Genomic DNA, 24,327 nt, shown 5'->3' with positions numbered 1-24,327 from the left:
CCATCTTTCCCAACATCAGGGTCTTTTCCAGGGAGTCTTCTCTTCTCATGAGGTGGCCAAAGTATTGGAGTCTCAGCTTCAGGATCTGTCCTTCCAGTGAGCACTCAGGGCTGATTTCCTTAAGAATGGATAGGTTTGATCTTCTTGCAATCCATGGGACTCTCAAGAGTCTCCTCCAGCACCATAATTCAAAAGCATCAATTCTTCGGCGATCAGCCTTCTTTATGGTCCAGCTCTCACTTCCATACATCACTACTGGGAAAACTATAGCTTTTACTATACGGACCTTTGTTGGCAAGGTGATGTCTATGCTTTTTAAGATGCTGTCTAGGTTTGTCATTGCTTTTCTCCCAAGAAGCAGGCGTCTTTTAATTTTGTGGCTGCTGTCACCATCTGCAGTGATCATGGAGCCCAAGAAAGTAAAATCTCTCACTGCCTCCATGATAGTGGTAGGCAATTGCTTAGCTGCCTGTATTTAGAATAAGTTCTAAAATCCCACTCCTGGGGCCTTGGCCTCTTGTCCTACTGTCAGATGCCCATTCAGTAGGTGGGCGAGGCAGAGCGGGGGGAGAGAAAGGGACTTTGGGGGGAAGGATAGGACTCTAGGAACAGATGTCTAGGGGCCCTGAAAAGAGGGCTGTTTGTTGCAACAAAGCTGGCTTAATACTTTTTGAAGTAAGTGATATGATACTCATTGCTATCTAAAAGGCCCCACCATTAAGTCCAGAGTCCAAAATTACTGAATTCAGGGATGTGGGACCTGAAGCCTTCCAGAACCTTTAGCAACTCCTATCATCCTTGAGCATTGGGCACATTGCCTGAGGATGATGGGAGTTGTAGTCTGACAAATTCTGAGGAGAATGACAGTGCTACATTGGAAGTCAAACGGAATCCGTTCCGGAAGTCTGTTCGACTTCCAAAACGGTTCGGAAACCAAGGTGCGGCTTCCGATGGGCTGCAGGAAGATCCTGCAGCTAATCGGAAGCTGCAGACGTTTGGGTTCCAAAGAATGTTCGCAAACCAGAACAATCACTTCTGGGTTTGCGACGTTCAGGACCCAAAACGTTTGTCTTGCAAGTCATTCGAGATCCAAGGTACGACTGTAAATATAGGCCCAGTTGAAACCTAAATCATTTCAGTGGTGCGTTCAGTATGTTGTTGTTGTTGTTTAGTCGTTTAGTCGTGTCCGACTCTTCGTGACCCCATGGACCAGAGCACGCCAGGCACTCCTGTCTTCCACTGCCTCCCGCAGTTTGGTCAAACTCATGCTGGTAGCTTCGAGAACACTGTCCAACCATCTCGTCCTCTGCCCTTCTCATTGTGCCCTCCATCTTTCCCAACATCAGGGTATTTTCCAGGAAGTCTTCTCTTCTCATGAGGTGGCCAAAGTATTGGAGCCTCAGCTTCACGATCTGTCCTTCCAGTGAGCACTCAGGGCTGATTTCCTTAAGAATGGATAGGTTTGATCTTCTTGCAGTCCATGGGACTCTCAAGAGTCTCCTCCAGCACCATAATTCAAAAGCTTCAATTCTTCGGCGATCAACCTTCTTTATGGTCCAGCTCTCACTTCCATACATCACTTCTGGGAAAACCATAGCTTTTACTATACGGACCTTTGTTGGTAAGGTGATGTCTCTTAAAAAGCAGAGACATCACCTTGCCAACAAAGGTCCGTATAGTAAAAGCTATGGTTTTCCTAGTAGTGATGTATGGAAGTGAGAGCTGGACCTGCTCCAGGCTTTCAGTATACTTCTTCCTTAATTGGTTTTTAGGCACTAATGTGTTTTGTTTGCCTTAACTGATTGAATAAAATATTCAAATGGTTAGAGATATACCGAAAGGAGGGGCAGAAATGGAAGGAATAAATACAAAGAATATAGAAATATGATTGCTCTTATTATGATGGTGTATCATGATGTGGGAGGCCTTCAATCCCTACAAGAGCACAGATCTGGATTTCCTAAGGTCGCTTAGAGAAACAGCTACATGTTACAGTGCCAACACATGAATTGAACCAATCCGGCACTTCAGCTGCCTGCATTGGCACCACAACAACCTCCCTGTTGCCTTGCCCTTCCCTCTCTATCTAAGCAATAGTGACCCACCAGCTGACAAGCTAGTCTAGTGGCTCTGCCCCACCTGCTTCTGCCAGGGCCTTCCATATTATGTTTTCCCCATGAAATAAATGTGCATTTATAAGATAGGACCTTTTTGCTGTGAATAGATGTTTTCTCCTGTGTTCGCATGGATCGAGGCTAGGCCCAAGAAATGCAAAAACACTGTGGCTTCTGATCCACAAACAATGCACAAGATGGTACAAGTGTACATATGCCTCACTTCAACTAATTAAGCAGAAGTATTAGTACTGTAATTAAAGCTCATTAGTCATGTCTGCAACCGAAGAGTTATTTCTCCTTGACATGATTTTAAGTAAGTGGGATTTTGTTTGAAATAGGAAATGGCTTATGCACAGGGATAGGGAACCTGTGGCCCTCCAGACATTTTTTGGACTACAATCCCCATCATTCTGGATCACTGGTCATGCTGCCTGGGGCTGATGGGAGTTGGAGTCCAACAATATCTGATGGTCCACTTATCTTCAACTCCATCTTCATACTCTCCATCTATTGCCTTCCGTGTGTTCAGTTTTGGGAGTGGGAAAGGTTTGGGTTTTATTGATGCTCTGCTAAGCTCCATGTATAACCCTGTTGCTAGTCTGGCAAACAAACAAGCACGCATCACCTTTCAGCAGCAAAATGTCAGAGAAATTACTAACACTAATGTATTGGGAAGCTACTTGCTTTCTTTTCTTTTAAAAGGTTACCCTCTGAAACCCAAAGGACAACATGATACAGCACCCACTTTGCCATTACACTAATAAATGTTTTAAGAAACAGTCATGCATTAGTTTACTTCCAGTTTCCCAAGGTGCATTGACACAAACAGAACAAGATTTTGCATCCAGCCCATTGCTGCTAAGGTACTGCATTAAGGAAATCTTGAGGATTCCAATTTTCTAAACTGTTATTTTGGTTCCAGAGTACAGAAGATTCTTTCCTCTCCATTTAAACTTGTTCCATTTAGGGTGAAAAGATGCAAAAGAGAATAGGAGTCCTGCACCCTTAAAAGTTGGGTAGGAAATCATTTTTGTTGTTTAATTTATATACTAACTTTCCTCCCCTAGGAACCCAGTGTGGTAAACAGATACACAAATTTTAAGAAGCAAAAACATTCTAAAGCAGTTAAGATGTTCTAAAAACAAATGTAATTAAAAGCAGTTAAAGATGTAAACATTATTGTACCCAGTGATATTTGGGTTGCCAGGAAAAGCCACCAAATGCCTGGGTTAAGAGGAGCCACTACAGAAAAGGCCCTGTCGGGGGGACCCCCATTCACCAATGGCATGGGATTTCTAGAAGTTTGATGAGGAAATTTGGCCCTTGGATTGAAAAAGATTCCTCATCTGTATCTTAAAGTTGCCCTCTCAGTGCCTGGATCTGGCAACCTTAGAAATGAGCTATGAAAGGACTGGTTAGTAAAACAAGCAGAGCTGACAAGACTTTTACTCTCTTGTCACAGTTATCCTTTTAGGCCTAGCATCCTCCAGAAAATATAAAGTTGTTTGTGCCACTGTTTGCTGCTCTCCCTAATTGGATAGAAAAGATGACAAATCCAAATCTCCAGATGGCTATCTTTGGAACATCCCCTAGAGATTAGTGAAAGACCTAGGGATATTTGTGGATGAACCTATAGACTGGCAGCTAAAAGCATCGGATTTGTGAGATGGCAGGATGGCAACATGGAAACCTAGTCCATTGTGCAGTTGATCGTAAGTGAGTCCACTATGATTGTTAGAGTGAACAGACCTTATACGTTGCCAGCTTTTTCACTTGCATGCAGGAGCACCTCTGCCTTTAAACACCTGCCATGACAAAAATATATTCAGCTATCAAAATTGTCTGTCTGTTCTTCCACACAAAAGCGCCCTAAAGTAATGTTTCCAAACTTTCAGGGAACGTGAGACACCTGCACTGCAAAGTCAGCATAGTTTCCTGTTAGTTTCCAGTTGTAGCTTGTGTGACCCGTTAAGGCGTCTATGGTTTAGAGCCAAGTTTCCATAGGAACCACCTCTTAGTCTGCTGTCAGAGGGAAATCCATTTAGGTGCTCAGGGCAGCCTATTTTGGTATGTGGAGCACATCGGACAGCAATACTCAGGCATCATACACACTCTCCCTCCTAATTCTGTTCCTCGGTTTGTTGATCTTCGAAGCAAGCTGTAACCAACATCCAGCGTTAAACACAAGAGTTCATGCTTGTTCTGGACTGACAGCCATTTTTATTTCTCCTCGGGGCTGAATTCCTCTGTTTCTCACTATCTAGAGTGGCCTGGTGAAAAAGGCAACGGGGGCTACTGCACCTTTAACAACTCCAGAGAAGAGGGAAATCCACAGAAAAATATTTCACGAGATTCTGAAAGGTGCATGTGCTCCTTCAAAACAAAACAAAACAAAACCTGACCACCCCTAGGTGGTCTTACTAGTTGTCTGGTCCATTTTAATTCAATGCCTTTCTGCCCAGAAAGACTTGAGGGCAACTATTCACCAGCCGTTCAGTAAGCCTGTCTTCTGTTGGGTGCTGAAGAATAGCTCCATTTTGGAAGGAGTTGAGCGGCATGCCCTAGATACGAAAGACTATGTGTCCTATTAACATGCTGCCTTTTAAAATGGGTTTATACAGACCACACAAGCGTTTCTTCAGTCATCTGTGGTTAAGATTTTGGCAGATCCAGATCCATAAGTTGAATTCTACTCTTGCTTGACATTTCTTCAAGAGTAGAGACTGCTGTAGCACGCCAAATGCAAAAGAGGAGAGGGTTCCTGTATTTTTAACAACTTTACAGAAGACAGAATTTATTTATTTATTGCCTTCCATGTACATAATTTGTCACTCAAACTAAAACGCCTATGACTAATCTGCAGGTAGAGTTAAAAACAGAGGAGGTGGCATCATCCTTTTATTTGCTAAAAATGTATACCATTTAGTACAGGGATGAGAAAGTTCTGGCCTGCCTGCAGACTACATTTGACCCATGATGCAAAACTCACTCACCTGCTGCACACCTGACACCAGGTGTGAGGCAAGCAAAGATGTGGCTGCCCTGCTGAAAGCAGGATTAAACCTCTTGCACATCAGCTGATGTGTGTGTGGGGGGGGGGGTTCAGTCCTTCTTGATTGCTATCTCCCTACCCCTTTAGCTAATTTTGACAGGTGGGTGGAATAGCCCACCTGTCAAAATTAGCTCCCAGCCTTATAATATTAATATCAATAACAATGATCATTCCTCTCAGCAGTTTACAGAAAATTCCCTTCCTTTTAAATATAAAACAGGTGCCCCAAATATCTTGCATGTTATGTTCGCTGAAAACATTTATTTCAGTAAGCCCACTTATTTAATTGTGTACATTTGCTTTTAAATTTTTGCAGATTTTACCTGTGTTTTTATTGAAAATAACTTAGACTGTTTTTGTACTACAGCTTAGGTTTTTTTAAAAAACGAACTGGTTTCCAAACATTTCTAAATAAATAAAAGCAATAACAGTGCGAGAATATTTTAATATTTCCTAAAAACAAAAGTAAACTATACATCAAATAAAACTGAAAGTGTACAGAACAGAAAATTTAAAAAATTAGGAGCCACAATCTAGCAAAACCTGGGTAAACATGTAAGTTTTTAAGAGATGTCTGGGAATCCCCACTGTCTCCGCCTCATGAATTATCTGAGCGAGAGCATTCCAGAGGATGGGTGCTGGTGAAATGACCCCAGCAGGGTCTCATCAGAAGATATCAATCCTCAGCTTGGTCTGTACCAGGGAAGATATACCAGCAGATATATCTGTGCCGCTCCCAATTTGTTTAGGGCTTTAAATGTCAACAACAAAACCTTGAACTTGACTGAGTACCTAATAGCCAGCGAGTGCAGATTTTTCAGCACTGGTGTAATGTCTGTAAAGTGAGTTAATGGGAACTTACTCTATGCTATGGTTTGAGGGACCTATTGGCCTGCCAGAGAGTCCAATTTGGCCCAGAGGCCATTTTCCCCAAACCACACTGACCTGTCGAACAGCTGTCATCACTGGGTGACATCAGCTGATGGGCAGGGTTCAGTTCTCCTGGGTGCAGCTTCGCCAGCCCTTTCCTTGTGCCAGTGAAGCAGACACCTTTCCCCACCTCTGTGGGTCAACTTTGACAGGTGGGCAGGATCACCCACCTATAGTGACATCAGGTGAGTGACCCCCACTCCCATCTCTCAAAGTTGGCCCAAGGATGTGGGGTGTGGCCGGGCCAGGCCAAAAATATTCCTCGCCAGTCAGTGTGTAGTGGTTAGAATATCTGACTAAGAAGATCAGAGTTCGAATCCCTGTGTTGCCCTGAAGCACAGTGGGTGACCCTGGGGCAGCGGCCCTCTCTCAAGCGAACCTTCCTCACAGGGTTTGTGGGGAGGACAAACCATGGCACGCAGGTGTGCGCCGCCTGCAGCTTTCCAGAGTGAAGGTAGGATATGAAGAAATGGTTTGCTTAGGGTTTCAGCCTTCAGAGCCCCTTCCCAGAGTCCTGGCTTTCTGCTTCGGGTTATCAAAATATATGGACATCCTTCTTTATCCCGGTTGCAGACAGCAGCAGCAGCACCTGCCGTTCACGTCCACGACGAGGAAGAAAAAGGACTATCAACACGGGGAGGGGCTGATCTGCTGCTACTAATGCAAAGCTTATTGCTTGTCTCTGCTAACGCCAGGTGGCTGCTATCCAGGCCACCAGGAGGAGGAGGGCAGGCGGCGGATTTTATTTTACTTTTTTTTTTTAAGGAGAAGAACAATCTGTTGCATGTCTCATTGGAAAGAGTGCGAGGGGGGGCGCGGTGGTGGGGACTGAGATGGGTGTCTCCCTTATGGATGCCTGGAAAATAGGAGGAGGACAAGGAGGAGGGCGAGAGCCTGCTCGCGTGGCCTTCTGTTGACCCCCGGGGTAAAGCATCCGCTGCAGGGCAGGCGAAGGGTCAGGATCCGACGGGCGGAACCCCTGGGCAGCTGCCTGCTCCGCCGGAGCAACCTGATCTGGCCATCTGGAGCAAGGAGAGCTGAGCGCCGCTGGCGCCGGGATCTCTGCCTTCCCGCCCTGATTCTCTGCGGGCGCCGCTGGATGGGCCGAGCTACCCGCGGGCAGAGGGAGCTGGTGGCCGCGCAGGACTCGAACCCGAGCCTCTCTCCAGCGGGGCAGGAAGAGTCGCTGGGGCTCCTGTCTCCGCCCTGCACCACCAGGCAAGGTAAGCCCCCTCGCTCCCCAGGGTGGTGTCGAGAAGATGGGGAAGGTTGGGGGCAGAGGAGCAGCTGAGCGCGCGCGATGGGGAGGAAGATCGCCCTTGCAGGGAGCGTGTAGGATTCCGCGCAAGGAGCGCGCGTTTACCAGAACGGCGAGCTGTGTGCCCTGCTGCTCGTGGAGGCAGCAAGGGATCTGCTGCGTGTTATCTCCCCACCATAGGTGCCGGCGCCCTGGGTGCTCGGGCACCCACAGAATTCCCCACGAAGGGGCCGGGCACCCACAAATGTCGGCGCCAGGGCCATGTACGCTGCATGGCACCCACGGCCCCGGGCACCCACGGTCTTGGGGCCAAACTGGCACTCCTGCTCCCCACCACCGCCAATCCCCGGTTATCAGACTGAACAAAAACTCATGGCGCGTGCTTGCTGGGGAGTAAGCTGCATAGGATCGGGCTGCGCACGTAGGCAGCAATCCTAAACCGATTGTCATGGGAGTAAAGTAAGGTCTTCATTGGGGTTTGTGCAACTGGGTCTTCCGGGTGTTTTACCCGGTCCCCTTTGTTCTGTGGGGCTGCCTCCCTAGTAAACGAAAGAGTTGCAGCTATAAAGCTGCAAATAAAACGTTTTAAGTGTGTTGTAAGATGAAAGTAAGTGAGTTTGTTCACTGGCTGCTAATGCCCATGTTCGGGCAGTAGCCTCGGTTTGGTATCAGTGTGAAGTGTCGTGAACCCTAGTGACATCATAGTAATAGCAAAATATTAATTTTAAAAGCATGAGTAGCTAACGCATGTGTTGATTTGTCACTTGTACATGTGGACTACACATGACAAGAAGCTGGATCCAATTGCAGATGCAATTTCTCTCTTGCCCCATGTGCAAACACAGACCTCTTACAGGCTGTAATGAGATATGGTCAGCTGCTGCATAGAAGGGAACCTGTTGCATATGATGTGGCCTTGAGTCCCATCGATTTCAATGAAATGTGCTTCCAAGTCAGTGTGCTGAGTGTCACAGGTGTGGCGCCTTCAGCTTCTGCACTTTTCACACCTCTGCGCATCACAACTTTGTCTAGTCTAGAGGTCCATGAGTGGTTTGACCATGAGAACATGTAGTATGCAGTAGGCAACGTTACAAATATATATTGACAACTGCCATTATCCTAACTTTATATTGTTTACCTTTTTTCTTGCTGGCTAAACTCACTGCCCGTATTGGTGCTGTTATAAGGAAGCGCAGCTCTTGTGTTAATCTAGCCTGTTCTGGAGGGTCTATAGATGCCTTGTTCTTAACTGGCTTTGGGAGAACTAATGATGTTATGTACCGGTATGTGCAGTTGGATGTGTAACTGTGTTTTAATGCCCGGAGCCTTTCCTTGACCAGGTTATCTGATACTCTTCCTTAATTTCTAACTTGGATATCAGTACTCAGATAAAGCAAGCAATTCTTGGGTTACGGGTGACCCAGTTCTTTGGCCACCGATGCTTTGTTGTTGTCAGCTCTGACAAATAGACTTGAGCAAAGGTATTGATTTTTATGACACTTGTAAATGTTCATTGGCTTGTAATAGGAAAATTAAAAGGTGCTTAGACTTGGAGATCTGGCTTGCTCTTCAGAAATGTTCACTGGGCATCCACTTGTTGAAAAATCACTTTGGGTTTTCATTTTGTTTTGCTGCATTTCTTAAATTGAGTGCTGCTAAGAGGAAAGTAAACGCAAGTTTGTTCGTGGACTACTGATGCCTAACCCCTGCTTAAGGTAAAGGTAAAGGGATCCCTGACCATTAGGTCCAGTCGTGGCCGACTCTGGGGTTGCGGCGCTCATCTTGCTTTATTGGCCAAGGGAGCTGGCGTACAGCTTCCAGGTTATGTGGCCAGCATGACTAAGCCGCTTCTGGCGAACCAGAGCAGTGCATGGATACGCCGTTTACCTTCCCGCCGGAGCGGTACCTATTTATCTACTTGCACTTTGACATGCTTTCGAACTGCTAGGTTGGCAGGAGCTGGGACCAAGCAACGGGAGCTCACCCCATCATGGGGATTCGAACCACCGACCTAGGCTCTGTGGTTTAACCCACAGCACCACCTGTGTTCCAGCTCCTGCTTAGCCATGCACAAAGCATGGGCACCATCACCATACAGAATGATAGCAGCCGCATCTCCTATATCAGTGCTTCCCAACCTTTGGTCCCCAGCTGTTTTGGGACTACAATTCCCATCATCCATGACCACTGGGCTTGCTAGGTAGGAATGATGGGAGTTGTAGTCCAAAAAACAGCTGGAGACCCAAGGCAGGGGAACACTGTCCAATGCTATTTAAAAATCCTTAGTTCTTAGAGTAGGGAGAGGGGAATCTTTTTTTCTTACCGTTGCCCTCATTCCCTGAGGGGAAACAGTTGAGAGCCACATACCACTCGGCCCTGAGCCGAAAAAGGTGGGGCCACTTCCTCCCCCCACCCAATTTATTTATTGAATATCTGCAGGCTGCTCCCTGTTTGTGTGGGGGTTGCGTTCTAGGTCATTGTGCATGCCAGCGGTTGTTTGTAAGGCTGTCCCACCCCTGTTCTGCCTTCTTCCACGGCCAAAAACAAAGCAGGCGTCAGCGGTCATGCATCAGTTGTCAGACGTGTGCAATATGGCCGCCGCTTGTATCCCAACCTCCCTCCAAAGGAGCCCAAGGTGGCAGACCTGTCACTACTAAAACAATACAATTAAAACTTTAAAACAGTAAAAAAAAAAAAACCTTCTTGGAAATTTTTTATTTTATTTTTATTTATTAAATTTGTGAACTGCCCTTCATCCGAAGATCTCAGGGCAGTTTGCAGCCTAAAAATACAAGATAAGAATGCAAAATACATAATAAAAACAAGGACAAAACAAAACTATAACCTCACCCCCCCAAAAAAAAACCACATCTAAAAGGATATAAGATGTTAAATAGCCAAAGACCTGATTAAAGAGCAACATTTTTGCCTGGGGGAAAAGGAAGACCCAGGTAATTATAGACTGGTGAGCTTGACATTGATACCAGGAAAGGTCCTAGAACAGATAATTCAACAGTTGGTCTGTGAGCATTTAGAAAAGGATGCTGTGATTTCTAAGACCCAACATGGGTTTCTCAAAAATAAATCATCCCAGACCAATCTGATTTCTTTTTCTTTCTTTCTTTTTTGGGGAAACTTAGTGGATTACAAACTTAGTGGATCAGGGAAATGCTGTGGACACAGTGTATCTTGATTTCAGTAAGGCTTTTGACAAAGGCTCCCATGATATTCTTGCGAGGAAGCTGGTAAAATTTGGGTTGAACGAGGTAACTGTTAGGTGGATTTGACTGACCGAACCCAAAGAGATTAACGGTTCCTTGTCATCCTGGAAAAAAGTGGCAAGTGGGGTGCCGCAAGGTTCTGCCCTGGGCCCGTTGTTGTTCAACGTCTTTATAAATGACTTGGATGAAGGAACTGAGAGGATGCTCATCAAATTTGCAGATGACACCAAACTGGGAGAGGTAGCTAATGCTGCAGAAGACAGAATCAGAATTCAAAATGACCTTAACATATTGGAGAACTGGGCGCAAGCTAACAAAATGAATTTCAATAGGGACAAATGTAAGGTTCTGCACCTAGACAGTAAGAACCAGATGCACAAATATAGGATGGGCGACACCTGGCTTACTGGCAGTACATTTGAAAAGGATCTAGGGGTATCGGTAGACCACAAGCTTAACATGACTCAACAGTGTGATGCAGCAGCAGCAAAAAAAGCTAATGCTGTTCTAGGCTGCATCAACCGAAGTCTTGTGTTCAGATCTAGGGAAGTAATAGTACCACTCAATTCTGCCTTAGTCAGACCACAATTTTGAATACTGTGTCCAGTTCTGGGCACCACAGTTCAAGAAGGATGTTGACAAGCTGGAACATGTACAGAGGAGGGCAACCAAGATGATCAAGGGTCTGGAAAGTAAGCCTTATGAGGAGCACTTGAAAGAGCTGGGTATGTTTAGCCTGAAAAAGAGGAGACTGAGAGGAGATATGATAACCATTTTCAAATATCTTAAGGGCTGTCACATGAAAGAGCATGCTTGTTTTCTTCTGCTCTGGAGGATAGGACTCAAACCAATGGCTTCAAGTCACAAGAAAGGAGATTCCAACTAAAATTCTGGAAAAAATTTCTGACAGTAAGAGCTGTTCGGCAGTGGAACAGACTCCCACAAGAGGTGGTGGACTCTCCATCCTTGGAGGTTTTTAAGTTGGATGGCCATCTGCCATGGATGCTTTAGGGAAGTTTTTAATGTCTGATGCTGTACTGTTTTTAATATTCAGTTGGAAGCCGCCCAGAGTGGCTGGGGAAACCCAGCCAGATGGGCGGGGTATAAATAATAAATTATTATTATTATTATTATTATTATTATTATTATTATTATTAGCTGAGATTCCTACATTAGGGGGGGTTGGACTAGATAACCCATGGGTCCCTTCCAACTCAAAGATTCTATGATTGCAGAAATGTCCCATTCTTGTGTTGCCACCCTCTGTACCTCTCATGGAGGAGGCACATAACAAAAGCATTAGAAACTCCTGGAATAAATAATTTACTCTCAAAACTAATCATTTCAGGGTTGCCAGGGACAGGTCCTTCAGCCATCACATGTCTGGGCAAACAGATGTTTTTAAATTCCTCTGAAAAGTTAATAGCGAGGGAGGCTGACACATCTCACCAAGGGAGGGCATTTCAGAAACAGGGAATCTGCCAACTGCTTTTGGCTTGTCAGAGGCCTCTGTTGAAATCAGAGAAGAGGCAAGATTTGAACTGACTACCTAGCTGACCTCTAAGCCACTATACCAGAAGTGGCCATTGTGGTGCCCTCCAAGCTCCCATCATTCCCAGCCAGTATATTATTGTGAAGGTTGTAGTCCAATCATATCCAGAAGAAAACACAATGGCTACCTCTGTACTATGTGGTTCTAGTGTTGTCTTGGCACTATGACGTGAATTTTGCCCCAAATTTTGCCCCAAATAGTAAAAATTAATTTTGAAACATAGTGAAATGAATAAACGCATTTCTGTTCAGCTCCCTCTGTAACTGGGACGACTGTTCTCAGTGATGGTTTAATGCAGAATTCTTTTTCCCCACCAGGAGTTGCTGTTTGAGATGCTGCCCTTAACTGGCAAAACGATCATATTTGACAGCTTTCCTGATCCTTCAGACACCTGGGAAATAGTTGAGACGATTGGCAAAGGAACATATGGCAAGGTTTTCAAGGTGTTCAACAAGAAAAATGGGAGCAAAGCTGCAGTCAAAATCTTGGATCCAGTTCACGTAAGTTTACTTTTAGAATTGAGGCACAGCAGAGACTGTTGTAGCTTTAAGAGCTGTGTTTTATTCACATATTTACACTTCAACCTGCATGGAGGGAGTCCAGATCTTACAGCATGATCATTTCAAGAGGGTATTGTTCCCCACAGCAGTGCAGCACTGGCATCAAAGTCATCTCCCCAGCTAGCCTTCAGCCAGCCTGCCCAAGATGGAGCCCACTGTTGGTTCTCCCCCGTCATCTTCCCAGCACACCTTGCTAAAGATTCTTTTCCTGTCACCCCACACCCAGTTACCCTGGCAACCTTCTATCTGCCCAGGCCCAAGATTCCTCCGAAATGGGCCACCAACACCCTTTGTCATGTTAATGTATCTCTGGAAGAAAGCTTAGCCTGTATTTTTCCACTGGCCTCCAGTCTTCCCTTCAACACAGCAAATAATCAAAATCCTACCATTTATTAATTTATAGTGTTTAGGTGGGTGTCCCCCATCTATAACAATATAGTCATTGCCTTTATTGGCTAGCTTATTCTTCCTCTGTTGTTTCATAAATTTGCCACAAAGCCCTTGTGTTCTTGAAATGCTGGCTGCTGTTTGAGAAAGGTGGGGTGTCAGGTGCTAACTGGTCCATAGTTTCTGCTTCATGGACTGTGAATGTAATGCCCTCATCTGTGGAAGTTTGACCGCATAGATTATATCGCTTCCTTAAACTGAAGGAATCCTGAGTGTCTGAAGAGGGAGCCATTGCAATAAACAAGGTGCTTGAAAATTTCCATCTTTCTTTGAGAACACTGCACTGGATTGAACTGAAGAAATGAAATAACTAACTAAAAAAAAGCCAAGCAACTGCTATCAATTTACCTTTTTTCTGACTTAACTCATTTGTAGGCTTGTTTTTTCTTTTTCTAAATGCTTCTTGATTTTTACAGCGGTTTTAAGATATGTGAAATATAAAGAGAGGACGTTCTTAGCAAAACTAGGAATATGTGAAATGGAACTTAAGGAGACCCCCTTTTGTAGCCTGCAATGTAGAAAAACAGGAATAATGCTATCAGTACCCAATTATTGATATCCAATTGTTTTATAGGCTGCAGTTTCTATAAAAACCTCCATCCTGCCTTCTAAAGGGACTTTGCAGCAAATGCACTAAGCCTTACTTCCTAGGATCAGAAACCTGGTGCCCTCCACGTGTCATAAGACTACAACTCCCAGCATTCCTACCAATCGGCCATGCTGGCCTGGGGCTGATGGGAGTTGGGTACAGTATTCAGAGGGCCACAGGTCTCCCATCCCAGCTATATACACACTTACCAGGAAATAAGTCTCATTGAACTCAGTGGGGCTTACTTAGAGTAGATGTGTCTAGGATTGCACTGGGGGAAAGCCCCTAGAAGTGTTGAGTTCAGGTTATACTTTTTCTCAGACTTCAGATATTTATGGCTAGAAACCTTTTCCCCAATTTCTCTTTTATTCTTCCAGTATTTCTCAAAAGACCAATTTGTTTTCAGATTCTATGCAGTGCAAAACCTTTTGACTGCACATCAATAAGTATACCTCATAAGTATATTATTATATATTGTCCGTAAAACATGTTCACAAGGTGTTCCATTAATTCACTGTTTCTTATGCTTTCCATCCATGTTACTAGGACATTGATGAGGAAATTGAAGCAGAGTACAACATTTTGAAAGCTCTTTCTGACCATCCAAATGTAGTCAAGTTCTATGGACTGTACTACAAGAAAGATGTGAAGGATGGAGACCAGCTGTGGCTGGTTCTGGAGGTAGGAGCTTTGCTTATTGGTTGGTTTTTGTTCTCCTGGTTTTTAAGTGACCACCCCAATAGGATCTTGAGTGAGAAAGCTCAATGTCATTACTAAAGAGTTTTGAGTGTCACAGGATTTCATTCTAATTGCACTTACTAGATACAACAGAGGTAGACAGTGTGACGCCTTTAAAATGTCATTGGACTACCGCTCCCATCAGTCCTAGACAGTGTAGCCAATAGTCAGAGAGGATGGGAGTTGTAGTCCAAAACATCTGGAAGATGCAATGTTGTTTACACCTGAGATACTACATCCAATTGACTTTCAGGACCCATCATATCCCAATAGCCTAAGTCATGCCTTAGGAGTCTCTGGCATAGCTGTCAACTTTCAGATCTGAAAATAAGGGATCAGCAGCCTCGGAAATAAGGGATCAGCAGCCTCACCTGTCCCGGGGACAGTCTACGGGATATCTAACAATCTGGGATAGCAGTGGAAAGCAGCGGGAAACAGCGCTGGAATAAGGGAATTTCCCACCAAAAAAAGGGAAGGTTGACAGCTATGGTCTCTGGTACCACTCCCTGTGTGATCATTTGTGTTTATGATGGCTTTTAGGTGGTTTTATGTGCAGATATGTGCTGCTTATAGCCAGAGCCAGCTCACAGACAAGGTGGGGTGAAACAGTCACCTCAGGCGGTGGAAATACAAGAGGCAGCATCCTGCCCATCCTACCACTTCTGTTGCCGGAGAAACTCTGCTTTGCTACTGGTCTCCCCTGCACCTCTAAGTAGCAAAGCTTTCTAGAATGCCTCCCCTCTCTCACCAAGTCGGCTTTGCCACCTGGTGGGACGGGAGATTCAGCCAGGGTTTCTCCTTAAGGAGAGGCCCTTGCTAAATCTTGCTTCCTACCACCTTATGGGAAAGCTTTACAAGGGCTTTTCCTTGAAGGGAAGCCCTTGCAGAGCCTCACCTTTCTTTTTTCATGACAGCAGAGAAGCCCAGTCCACAGTGAGAAGAACGCAGCAGATCAATGCAGCCCTGTAAGCTTAGGGCAAGCCCAGTGTCTTCTTGAGAAGCACTCTGGGGAGGGCCAACAGACTTGAGGAAAATATTCTGGCCTGTTCCAGGCATCGGCTGATCTCATGTGAGATAAAGATTAAGTGACTGGGCACCTCAGATCTTGGGGGGAGAACCTAGAAATGCCAGAGTTTGCCGGCAGCTCTGCTTGTCATCTTCATGCCTCGCTATTGCAGTACAGCCAAGGAAAGACTGTTTCTGCTTTGTTTTGAGCACCTAAGCTGCTATTTAATGTGACAGTAGTAGTGTCTTGATTTGGCCCCGCAAGTCAGCTGCTAATCTGCAGCAGCATCCATAGACATCTTCCTGCAGAAAACCCCATTTTCAATGAATGAGAGTTATACAGCAGCTCCATTGACTGGCGGGGGCGGGGCCAGGGCCAGGGGGGGAGGAGCAGCTCCCCCCCCCAATCAAGTAAATAAATAAAAATACTTAACTAACTGACCAACTGTGTCACAGATAACTCGGTTCTGCCCCCCCATAATAACTGCCCCTCAATAAATCCTGGCTATGCCCGTGTTGACCATGGAAAACAATTGCTAGACGTTTAGGGAAGTCTCTGAAGGGTGGGCATATTAACGCCCACAATTTTACTTACCACATTATTGTTGGGGAGTAAGTGAGGCCAGCAGCAAAAAGTTGCGCTTCAGTTTTAGATGCCGGCCATGCCCTTTACCCAGGTATTCCATTCCATTCTCCCTCCTCCCCCATTTTCTGTCACACACACACACCTGCAAGAGTCAGCATTCCAGGGCCACTGAGCATGCTTAGTCCCCACTAGGATGTTTTGAGGAGAGTTCCCTCTCCCCCTTAGGGTTTATTCCCCCTGATTTTTTATTTTATTTTTTTCAAATGATTTCTACAAAGCTTTGGCTTCCTGTAGGCTTTTTTTGCTGCTTCCCTCTCGTTCATGGATGGTGCTGTTTTGGCTGCATCAACACTCATAGCCTGAACCCTGAGAATGGGGAGCACGAAATACGATGACTCATCTTTGTAGTTCAGCTGCAGGCCTGCCCTGATAAGTGTTGCGTTATGAATTCTTCCTTGCAGCAGTCCTTGAAGTTAATTAATAATGCTAACCACACACACTACTAATCCCAAAGAATAATTATCATGGAGGATTATTGTGATCCAGTTGGCAGCAGTGTTTGCTAATTTAAAGCCCTGCCTGAAGTGATACTAAGTTATATTATTCGGCTTTGATCTCTCCCCCCGCTCTCTTTTAAGAGTTAACATCAAGCGTTTGCATTTTGTTCCCATTTAATTCCGCAGAAGAGATGTATAAATATTTAAATTTAACTGTAAATTCCTCAGTAGACCTGTACTTTATCAGTTGTGAGTTTGGTTTTTATCAAAATAAATGGAACAAATGTTCTGTGAGGAATTAACAATGGGCTACAGGGATGTTTGAACACTATTTGATATGCAGAGACATCTAAATATTTGCATAGCTGAAACTGTGCTTCAGATCTCACAAGCCAGTTTATGCAGGCCACAGAGTGTTCCTTCCTTGCGATTTTTTAGAAAATGTGTGTGGAGTCAGAATTGATTTAGATTAGGGGAAGAATCATGCAAACCACCTTGGTTCTTATTATGTGGCCAACATCACTGTGTAAACTGGTGTGCTTTATTTGGAGCAGTGAGTAATCCCTGGTTATATAAGGATGTTTTTCTACCAGGTTCTGTGACTCTCTTCCTACCCATCCAGCAGGTTTTCTGCTCCAGACTTCCCCAACCTGATCATGGATGATAGGGGTTGTGGTTCAAAATATCTGGAGCGCACTTGGTTGGAGAATGCAGTTATAGTCTTTCCCCCTTTCCCCTTGAACTTGGTAACTAAAACCTTCAGCTACCTATAAAACAGAACAGTGATAAGTGGTCCTTCTCAGAATAGAAACCCCCAATTCATAAGCTCCCACAGTTGTCTGTAAAATAAATTGGTTAAGAAGAAGGGTTTCTCCGAAGCGTGTCGCAGTCAACTTATTGAATATTAATTGCAGAAGTGATTTTACTGCTTTTATAGTACGTATTCTACCTCATTATATGCTGCTTCGATAGCTTCTGGCTGTGAAGCAGTTTATACATCTGCAAAATAAATACATGGTGGCACTGGCAGCCTGCGGCAAGCCAGGCATGGAAGTATAGGAAGATCGCATTGGCCCATCTAGCTCAGTATTTTCTGACTGGAGCTCTCCAGGATTTCGTTCTCTGTTCTCTCCTAGCCCTGCCTGGAGATTGATCCTGAGACCTTCTGCCTGAAAAGCAGGTGCTTTGCCCCTGAGCTATTGCCTTTCCACAAGATGTATATGTATATGTATATGTATATGTATATGTATATGTATGAGAGAGCCATCACATGTTGCTTCTGTTCAGTCTCAACCCTGTTTGGGATAGTGTGCAAAACAGTCCAGATCTATGAAGACCAAAGGTAGCAGCAGCCTGCTTCAACTATTATAAGTTTCTCAATTCATGAGACTTGCCAGAGAGCAGAAGCTGGTATATGTCATACAGAAAGCAGCCTCAGTTTTTCCCAACTGCTTCATATTATCAAGTCCACCTAATGGAAACAGGTGACTTTGCTGTAAGTAAGTAAGTAAGTTAGTAAGTAAATATCTGTTCTTTTACTTAAAATCAAGAGTTCTGCCCACCCCCCCTCTTGTATTTCCTATAAATGCTTGCTTGCATTTTGCATTGCATTTCCTTCTGTCCACCTCTATCTACTACATTTCCTTGTACATCTCCTTCCTTGGCCTAATCAGTTGTGCCACCGCCTGTGTGGAAACAATAGCCCAATAACAATGTGTACAAAAAGCAGGTTACTTGAACCCGCTTTATCGATAATGATGAAATGGTTCACTAAGGAACCCTTATGCCTGCTCACTGCAATAGCGCTGAAAATAGCGCTGCTTTGCTTTTGGCTGCGTGCTCTAATTATACTACATAATATATTGTCTTTCAAAAGAAGCCGTGTATGGGAAATAAATGTGCAAGCCAATATAAGAGAGCCTTTTCCTACTCTTCAGACCTGGGTATTTTTCCATGCTGCCCTGTATAATTGCTCCTTTCAATCCAGCTCTGCCTTCTTTGATCCATTACGGCTCTAAACTAGCCTTGATTTAGCCATTTCTAATAATGAGCCGCATAATGCCTCTTTTTTTTACTTCCCAATTACAGTAATTCCGCTCTTTTAAAATTATGTCCCCCTTTCTCTGCAAGATCAAAGATTTGTGACTACAAGTAGGCTTTAGAATACTGAGGTCTGGTAAATACTCGTAATTTTCTGGGGGAAATTACATATTACAATCCCTTGCTTGAGCAGACTGAGGGCATAAATTGTTGCCTACCCTGGGGTACAGAATAAAGGCCTAACACTTTGTTTTCATCATCATGTAGAAAAGCAAAAAGGCAGATGAAAGTTTAGGTACGAGTTCTCAGGTATCTGCACTACTAGTATCAAGATTTGATTTATGTCCAGAGTCAGCTGTTTGAGAATCAGTCTTTTTCATCCTAAAGAACTCTGGGTTCAGCCAGGTTTGATCTTGTGTCAGGATCTGAATCCACTGAGTGAAAACGGAAGCTCCATTCTCTCTTCCTCTCATCACTTATTATGGGGAGTCAAAATAGCTCTAGCCTTCCCCCTTCCTTTTGGGCAGAAGTGGATGAAATGTGAAGGCATGGTCATACATTCTGAGGGAGGTGGTGAAGGCTGCCATATTTCAGGGTGATAGCTCACTAGTGCAGACTTTACAGTTTTGGGTTACGAAAAATAGAAATAATTTTACCTCCCCTAATACTATGTGGGCTATTGATCTGAAAGATTTGAGAGAGGTAAGAAAGCTGGCAGATCAGACCTATTTGTCTGCATAAGTTTTTGTGTCAGGAGTCCTTAAAATATACAGAGGGGGCAGTCGTTAACAGTTCTCAACAGGTTTACCATACCCACTGAGTCAATCACCCATCTCCTACTACCCTCCTGAGAAAACCCCACCCCACGTTCCCACTATATATAAGGGTCTGGTGACTTCTGTTTCAGTGTATCTGAAGAAGTGTGTATGCACATGAAAGCCTATACCAAGAACAAACTTAGTTGCTCTCTAAGGTGCTACTCAACATTTATTAAAATTTTTATATATATTTTGACCAAAAGTATTTCCCATAAGCTTGATTTCGCTTTTCACAAAAGACGAAAAAGACTGCTTGCTTGCTTGCTTGCTTTATTTATTTATTTATTTATTTATGGTGTGTGGGTTGAGAGAACAGCACAATGCATTTTTGGGTGGGGTGTCTGCTTCAACACGGGGGGAAACTTGTAGAGAGCTCTTCTCAGGTAAGCCCCGAAACACTATCAGCAGCAATATTTGAATCAGTGTATTGATGAGTTGCTAATTCAGTGTTATATTTTTATTGCTTGTGTTCTGGTGTTTATATATGTTTGTTGTGCATTACACTGAACTCCTTTGGGAAAAGGATAATTTATAAATATCTTTTAAAAATTCAACATGTTCTGAATTTCTATGTATATATAAATGTATACATTAATGCTACAGTGAGAGATGAGATGATGAGCAACACATTTAAAAAGACCCCTTTTGCTGAAAATGTTGTAAGGAGTGGTCAGACTAAATTTGCATATTTTCATGTGCTAATACAAATGCAAATTCTAATGCTGGCCATAAGAAGATTGGACTTTTTTTTAAAAAATGTCTTGGCAAATGTATGCAAGGTCTATGATGTAGTTCAGCCTAGAATCTTTGAATCATCTTTCAAAGTTACAACTTGAGCTACACAAGATGACTGGTCTCTTTTTATTTAATTCAGTCCCTGGATACGGCCTCTAAATACTTCTGGATCTTCTGGAAGGATTGAACAGCTGAATAGAGATCCAAACAGCATACATTTGATCCAATTCTTACATTTAAAGCACATGACTTTCCCCACAAAGAAGAGTTTCAAGGTGCAGGGAACTTTAGGTAGAAATCAACATCAAGCTATGATAAATGTTATGTCTGGGCAAGCATTTCAACTTGCCAGATAGAATGACACCCCCCCGCCACCTCTCACCCCCCCAAGTGCTGATCCATGGGTTTTCCTGACCCCCTGAGCTAATTTTGTGGAGTGTGTGTGGAGGGCGGAACCCCTCTGAGCAACATCTGGAGGGCTACAGCCATATTACAGGTTATAAGCTGGATAACTCTGGCAACTATAAAGCTCACCTTGGTTTTGAGATGGGCAGCTCCTGAAGTTTGTTTATAAGCCAAGCTTGGGAGAACATCCCCACCGCTTCTAGTGTGAGAAATAGGTAAGTGGCTGTCAGTTTTCAGCCATCTGCTTTGCACATAGAAGGTCACAGGTTCTATCTGCAACATCTGTAGAAAGGGCTAGGAGAGGCTTCTGCCTGAAATCCTATAGAGCAGCTCTCAGCATGGACAATATAAGCTAGATGGGTGAATAGTCTGATTTGGCATAAGGCAGTTTCCAGTGTTCTTATGTCTGATGCTCAGTACTTGTTCCTCTTCCCACGTCCCTCCAATATCAAGAAAAATTATTGCTTTATGGGTCTCATCTTCCTTGCCTGTCTAGCATAGCTCAGTGATGGGCTAATTGAGAAGCAAGTGAACAAATGATTTTTTTGATTTTTTTGAATGACCAAATTTATAATGGAGCACTTGCTTCCAGTGCTTCCAAGTGTCATTTTAAATTGCAACCCCATCATCGAAATCACCCAGCTCATCTTGCAGTTTTAACTCATCATTCATCTGTAACACAGGCGGCACATTTCTATTAGCAGAGCACATGGCCTCTTCTCACCCCAGGTAACCAATGACTCAACACGGGCATTAGGAAGCTGCTGTGCCTGTAGATTCAAGGATCATTAGCCCCAGTGCTAAGGTGTTCACATGGGGCAGAGGATGGAATAGAGGCAGAACCAGATACCCAAACGTTAGCCAAAGGTGAAAAAGAGCCTAGACCCAGACAAAAACAGGAGACCAGCATCCCCCAGTCCTTCCAGACTTCCTCTTGCCCTGCTGTCCCCACCCCCACCCCAGGAAAACTCAATCTTTACCACTGAATAGGAGCAAACATCCATCAGGTTTTCCTGTGGAAAATGGTGGGACAAACAGAAAACCGCTTGGACACGTGCTTTCTAGACATGGGTCAAGAAGAAGTGTGGATGAGCCCATAGACCTTCAGTTGAACACAGGGGCTTGGGTCAGTGGACCCAGACCTGTTCCCTGTTCCTCCATATATCAGGAGAATATGACTGTGGCTTCCCTTGTGCTCCTGCCAATGCGTCCACCCAGTGCCAACCTCTCCCTCTCACTAAGTGGCAGTGGCATTGACCCCGTTACTGGTACTAGGTGCATGACCACACCCCTCTCTGCTGCTAACTGTTACTGGGAATATGTGATTTAAAAACCTTTGCAAGTGGTTGCATTAACATCTGGTTCAGTGAGTGTCAGATTAACATCGTGACACGTGTTCGTAGTTATATAAAAGTCTGCTGGCTCAGAGCTAGAGTTCCATTTTGTTCTTCCACACTGCCCTCCCCAAATGCAATTCAAAGGTGATTCATAAGCATAGCAGAATATTTTAGGCAAATAGGGGTGAATTCTGTTTTTTTCATTTCCTTCTGCTCCCCAATCATATTTTCATGGATATTGTTGCTAAACTGCTGTATGTTCAGCTGCACCAATTTAGACGGTTGACTGTGTGTGTTGTGTTGTGTGTTTGTAAAGACCTAACCTTTGATCTGTGCCTACAAAGACAGTCATGGTGTCTTGACACAATTAGTAAAAATAGACATAGGAACAGAAAAAATAAATTGGAGGGGACACTTTGCCCATGAGGTTTTCCCTGGGCTGTGGAGAAAATAGAACAAGGCTTATATTAACCCAGGGAACGTGGAGTCCTGCTTGCCCAGTTCAAAAAAGGACATGTAGGACTATGCCTCCAAATATTCCTTCTCCATTATGTATTGAAATATCCCCCTTTTGAATTTCACTACAAATAAATGTGCTGGATGCTGTGCAAAAAACCATCTTTGCATACATTTGTTTCTGCATGTGCTGAAGAGTGCTTCGGCTTCTTCCTTTGAGGATCAGTGATTTTAACTTCGCCTGACAACTGCTTTTCAACGCCTTCATTTTATGCACCACCCAAAGTGCCAGTTTATAGGAAGATCAAATAATAATTTAAAAAGTATCAGATACTAAGAAAGGGAGTTGTGTGAAAAGCATGTTTATTTTGTATTGTTAACAGGTTTCTTGGCGTGCCAACCTTTAATTTATACTCAGTGTTAAAAAGGTGGGGGCACAGTTCAGTGGTAGAGCACTTGCTTGGCATGCAAAAGGTGCCAGCTTCAGTCTCCAGACAGGCCTGGGAGAGACCCTTGCCTAAAATCCTGGAAAGCCACTGCCAGTCAGTGAATGCAGTACTGAGCTAGATGGGCCAACATTCTGTCTTGGTGTATGGCTGCTTCCTAGGTTCTTATGTAAACCTAAGATGGCTGGCATCCATCTGTTTCGGGAGACAATGGAGGACTGCGCCTTTGGAGGTGGTCAAGCTGTTGGATGTTTGCAGCGCCTGCTGTGGCTGTAGAGATCAATGAGGGAGAGACATGTTTTGTTGCAGTTGGGGCAGATGAAGGTTTCTAGTTATGCTCCTGCAGATGCACCATGGCATTTCTTCTCTCTGCGCTCCTTCCAGTGGTCATTTCTCCTCCGAACACAGCTATGGATACACGACTTGACTGTCTGTCTCCAGGTACTGCGGTTGCCTGCAAGGGATTCTCACATGGCAGGGATGATGATGCTGCCAGCCTTCATGTCATGTTTGCAGATTTTTTGGGTTCATGATCTTGGGTGGCACACCAAAACACAGTTTTTTCAGGTCCACAATCTCATGTGGTGACCCAAAACACACATTTTGGGGTACCATGCCTGAAAAACACCAACATTTTTTCAGGGTTTGAGATCTCGCATGGGTCATGTGATTCGTGTGGGAATGCAGATGGCGTCCCAGATTTGGACTGTGTCATGTTAAGGGTATGTGTTTGAAAGATATGTGTCTTCAATCAGAAGAGAAAGAGACCCATCAGTGAGGAGCAATTGTGTGGATGGGAGATTGAGTGTGTTCTTGTTCTGGTAATGCACCACTTCTGATCCCTCACCTAAATTGAGTGTTCATTGTGGCTCATGAAAGGGCCAGGCCTTCTGCAAATATTTAAACTGATGAGAAGCCCTGTCCTTGGATGGCTCACGCCCAACAGAGTCTCACTGAAGAGCACAGAGATAACCTCAGCATATTATTTTGACAAATGGGCAGTCGATACGCCACAGATTCCCACAGGACTGCAAAACTTCCATTGAGTTTCAGTTTGTTTATTGGATTCACCATCGATTGTATGACAAGATAAACATGGACAATTAATGAAGCATTCAACTGTCCTTAAAACAGACTGCCACATGAGAATCTAGGTAAATAAGTCAAGTATTTCTGTGGAAAGGGTAAACGGAGCCTCTTTTTCTAGTGATTGCCTATATCTCTTTGCGTGCAAGGTCTCAAGTTTCCTGCTAACTGCTACCAAAGGTCAAAACAAACGAGTGAGCTGGCTGAATAACATAGCTCTTAAAGGTAAAGGTAAAGGTACCCCTGCCTGTACAGGCCAGTCGTGTCCGACTCTAGGGTTGTGCGCCCATCTCACTCTAGAGGCTGGGGGCCAGCGCTGTCCGGAGACACTTCCGGGTCATGTGGCCAGCGTGACGCGAAGCTGCTCTGGCGAGCCGGCACCAGCGCAGCACACGGAAATGCTGTTTACCTTCCCGCTAGAAAGCGGTACCTATTTATCTACTTGCACTTTA

The 24,327-nt window shown here is 44.3% G+C and overlaps 1 protein-coding gene across 2 annotated transcripts in view; it reads left to right on the top strand.

Annotated features, from left to right (window-relative positions):
• Window positions 1-7,201: 7,201 nt before the first annotated feature.
• The window catches only part of MYO3A (myosin IIIA), a 115,122-nt gene continuing 97,996 nt past the window's right edge, over window positions 7,202-24,327 (top strand). For both annotated transcript variants that reach the window (XM_053410099.1, XM_053410098.1), the window contains exons 1-3: window positions 7,202-7,322; window positions 12,448-12,630; window positions 14,273-14,407. In XM_053410099.1, the coding sequence (XP_053266074.1) occupies window positions 12,463-12,630; window positions 14,273-14,407 (303 nt within the window). In that variant the 5' untranslated portion in view covers window positions 7,202-7,322; window positions 12,448-12,462. The remainder of the gene's footprint in view (window positions 7,323-12,447; window positions 12,631-14,272; window positions 14,408-24,327) is intronic.

Source organism: Podarcis raffonei, chromosome 12 (genome assembly GCF_027172205.1).
Source record: "Podarcis raffonei isolate rPodRaf1 chromosome 12, rPodRaf1.pri, whole genome shotgun sequence".
In the NCBI taxonomy this organism is placed as follows: Eukaryota; Metazoa; Chordata; class Lepidosauria; order Squamata; family Lacertidae; genus Podarcis; species Podarcis raffonei.
This window is presented reverse-complemented; position numbering and strand designations above follow the sequence as displayed.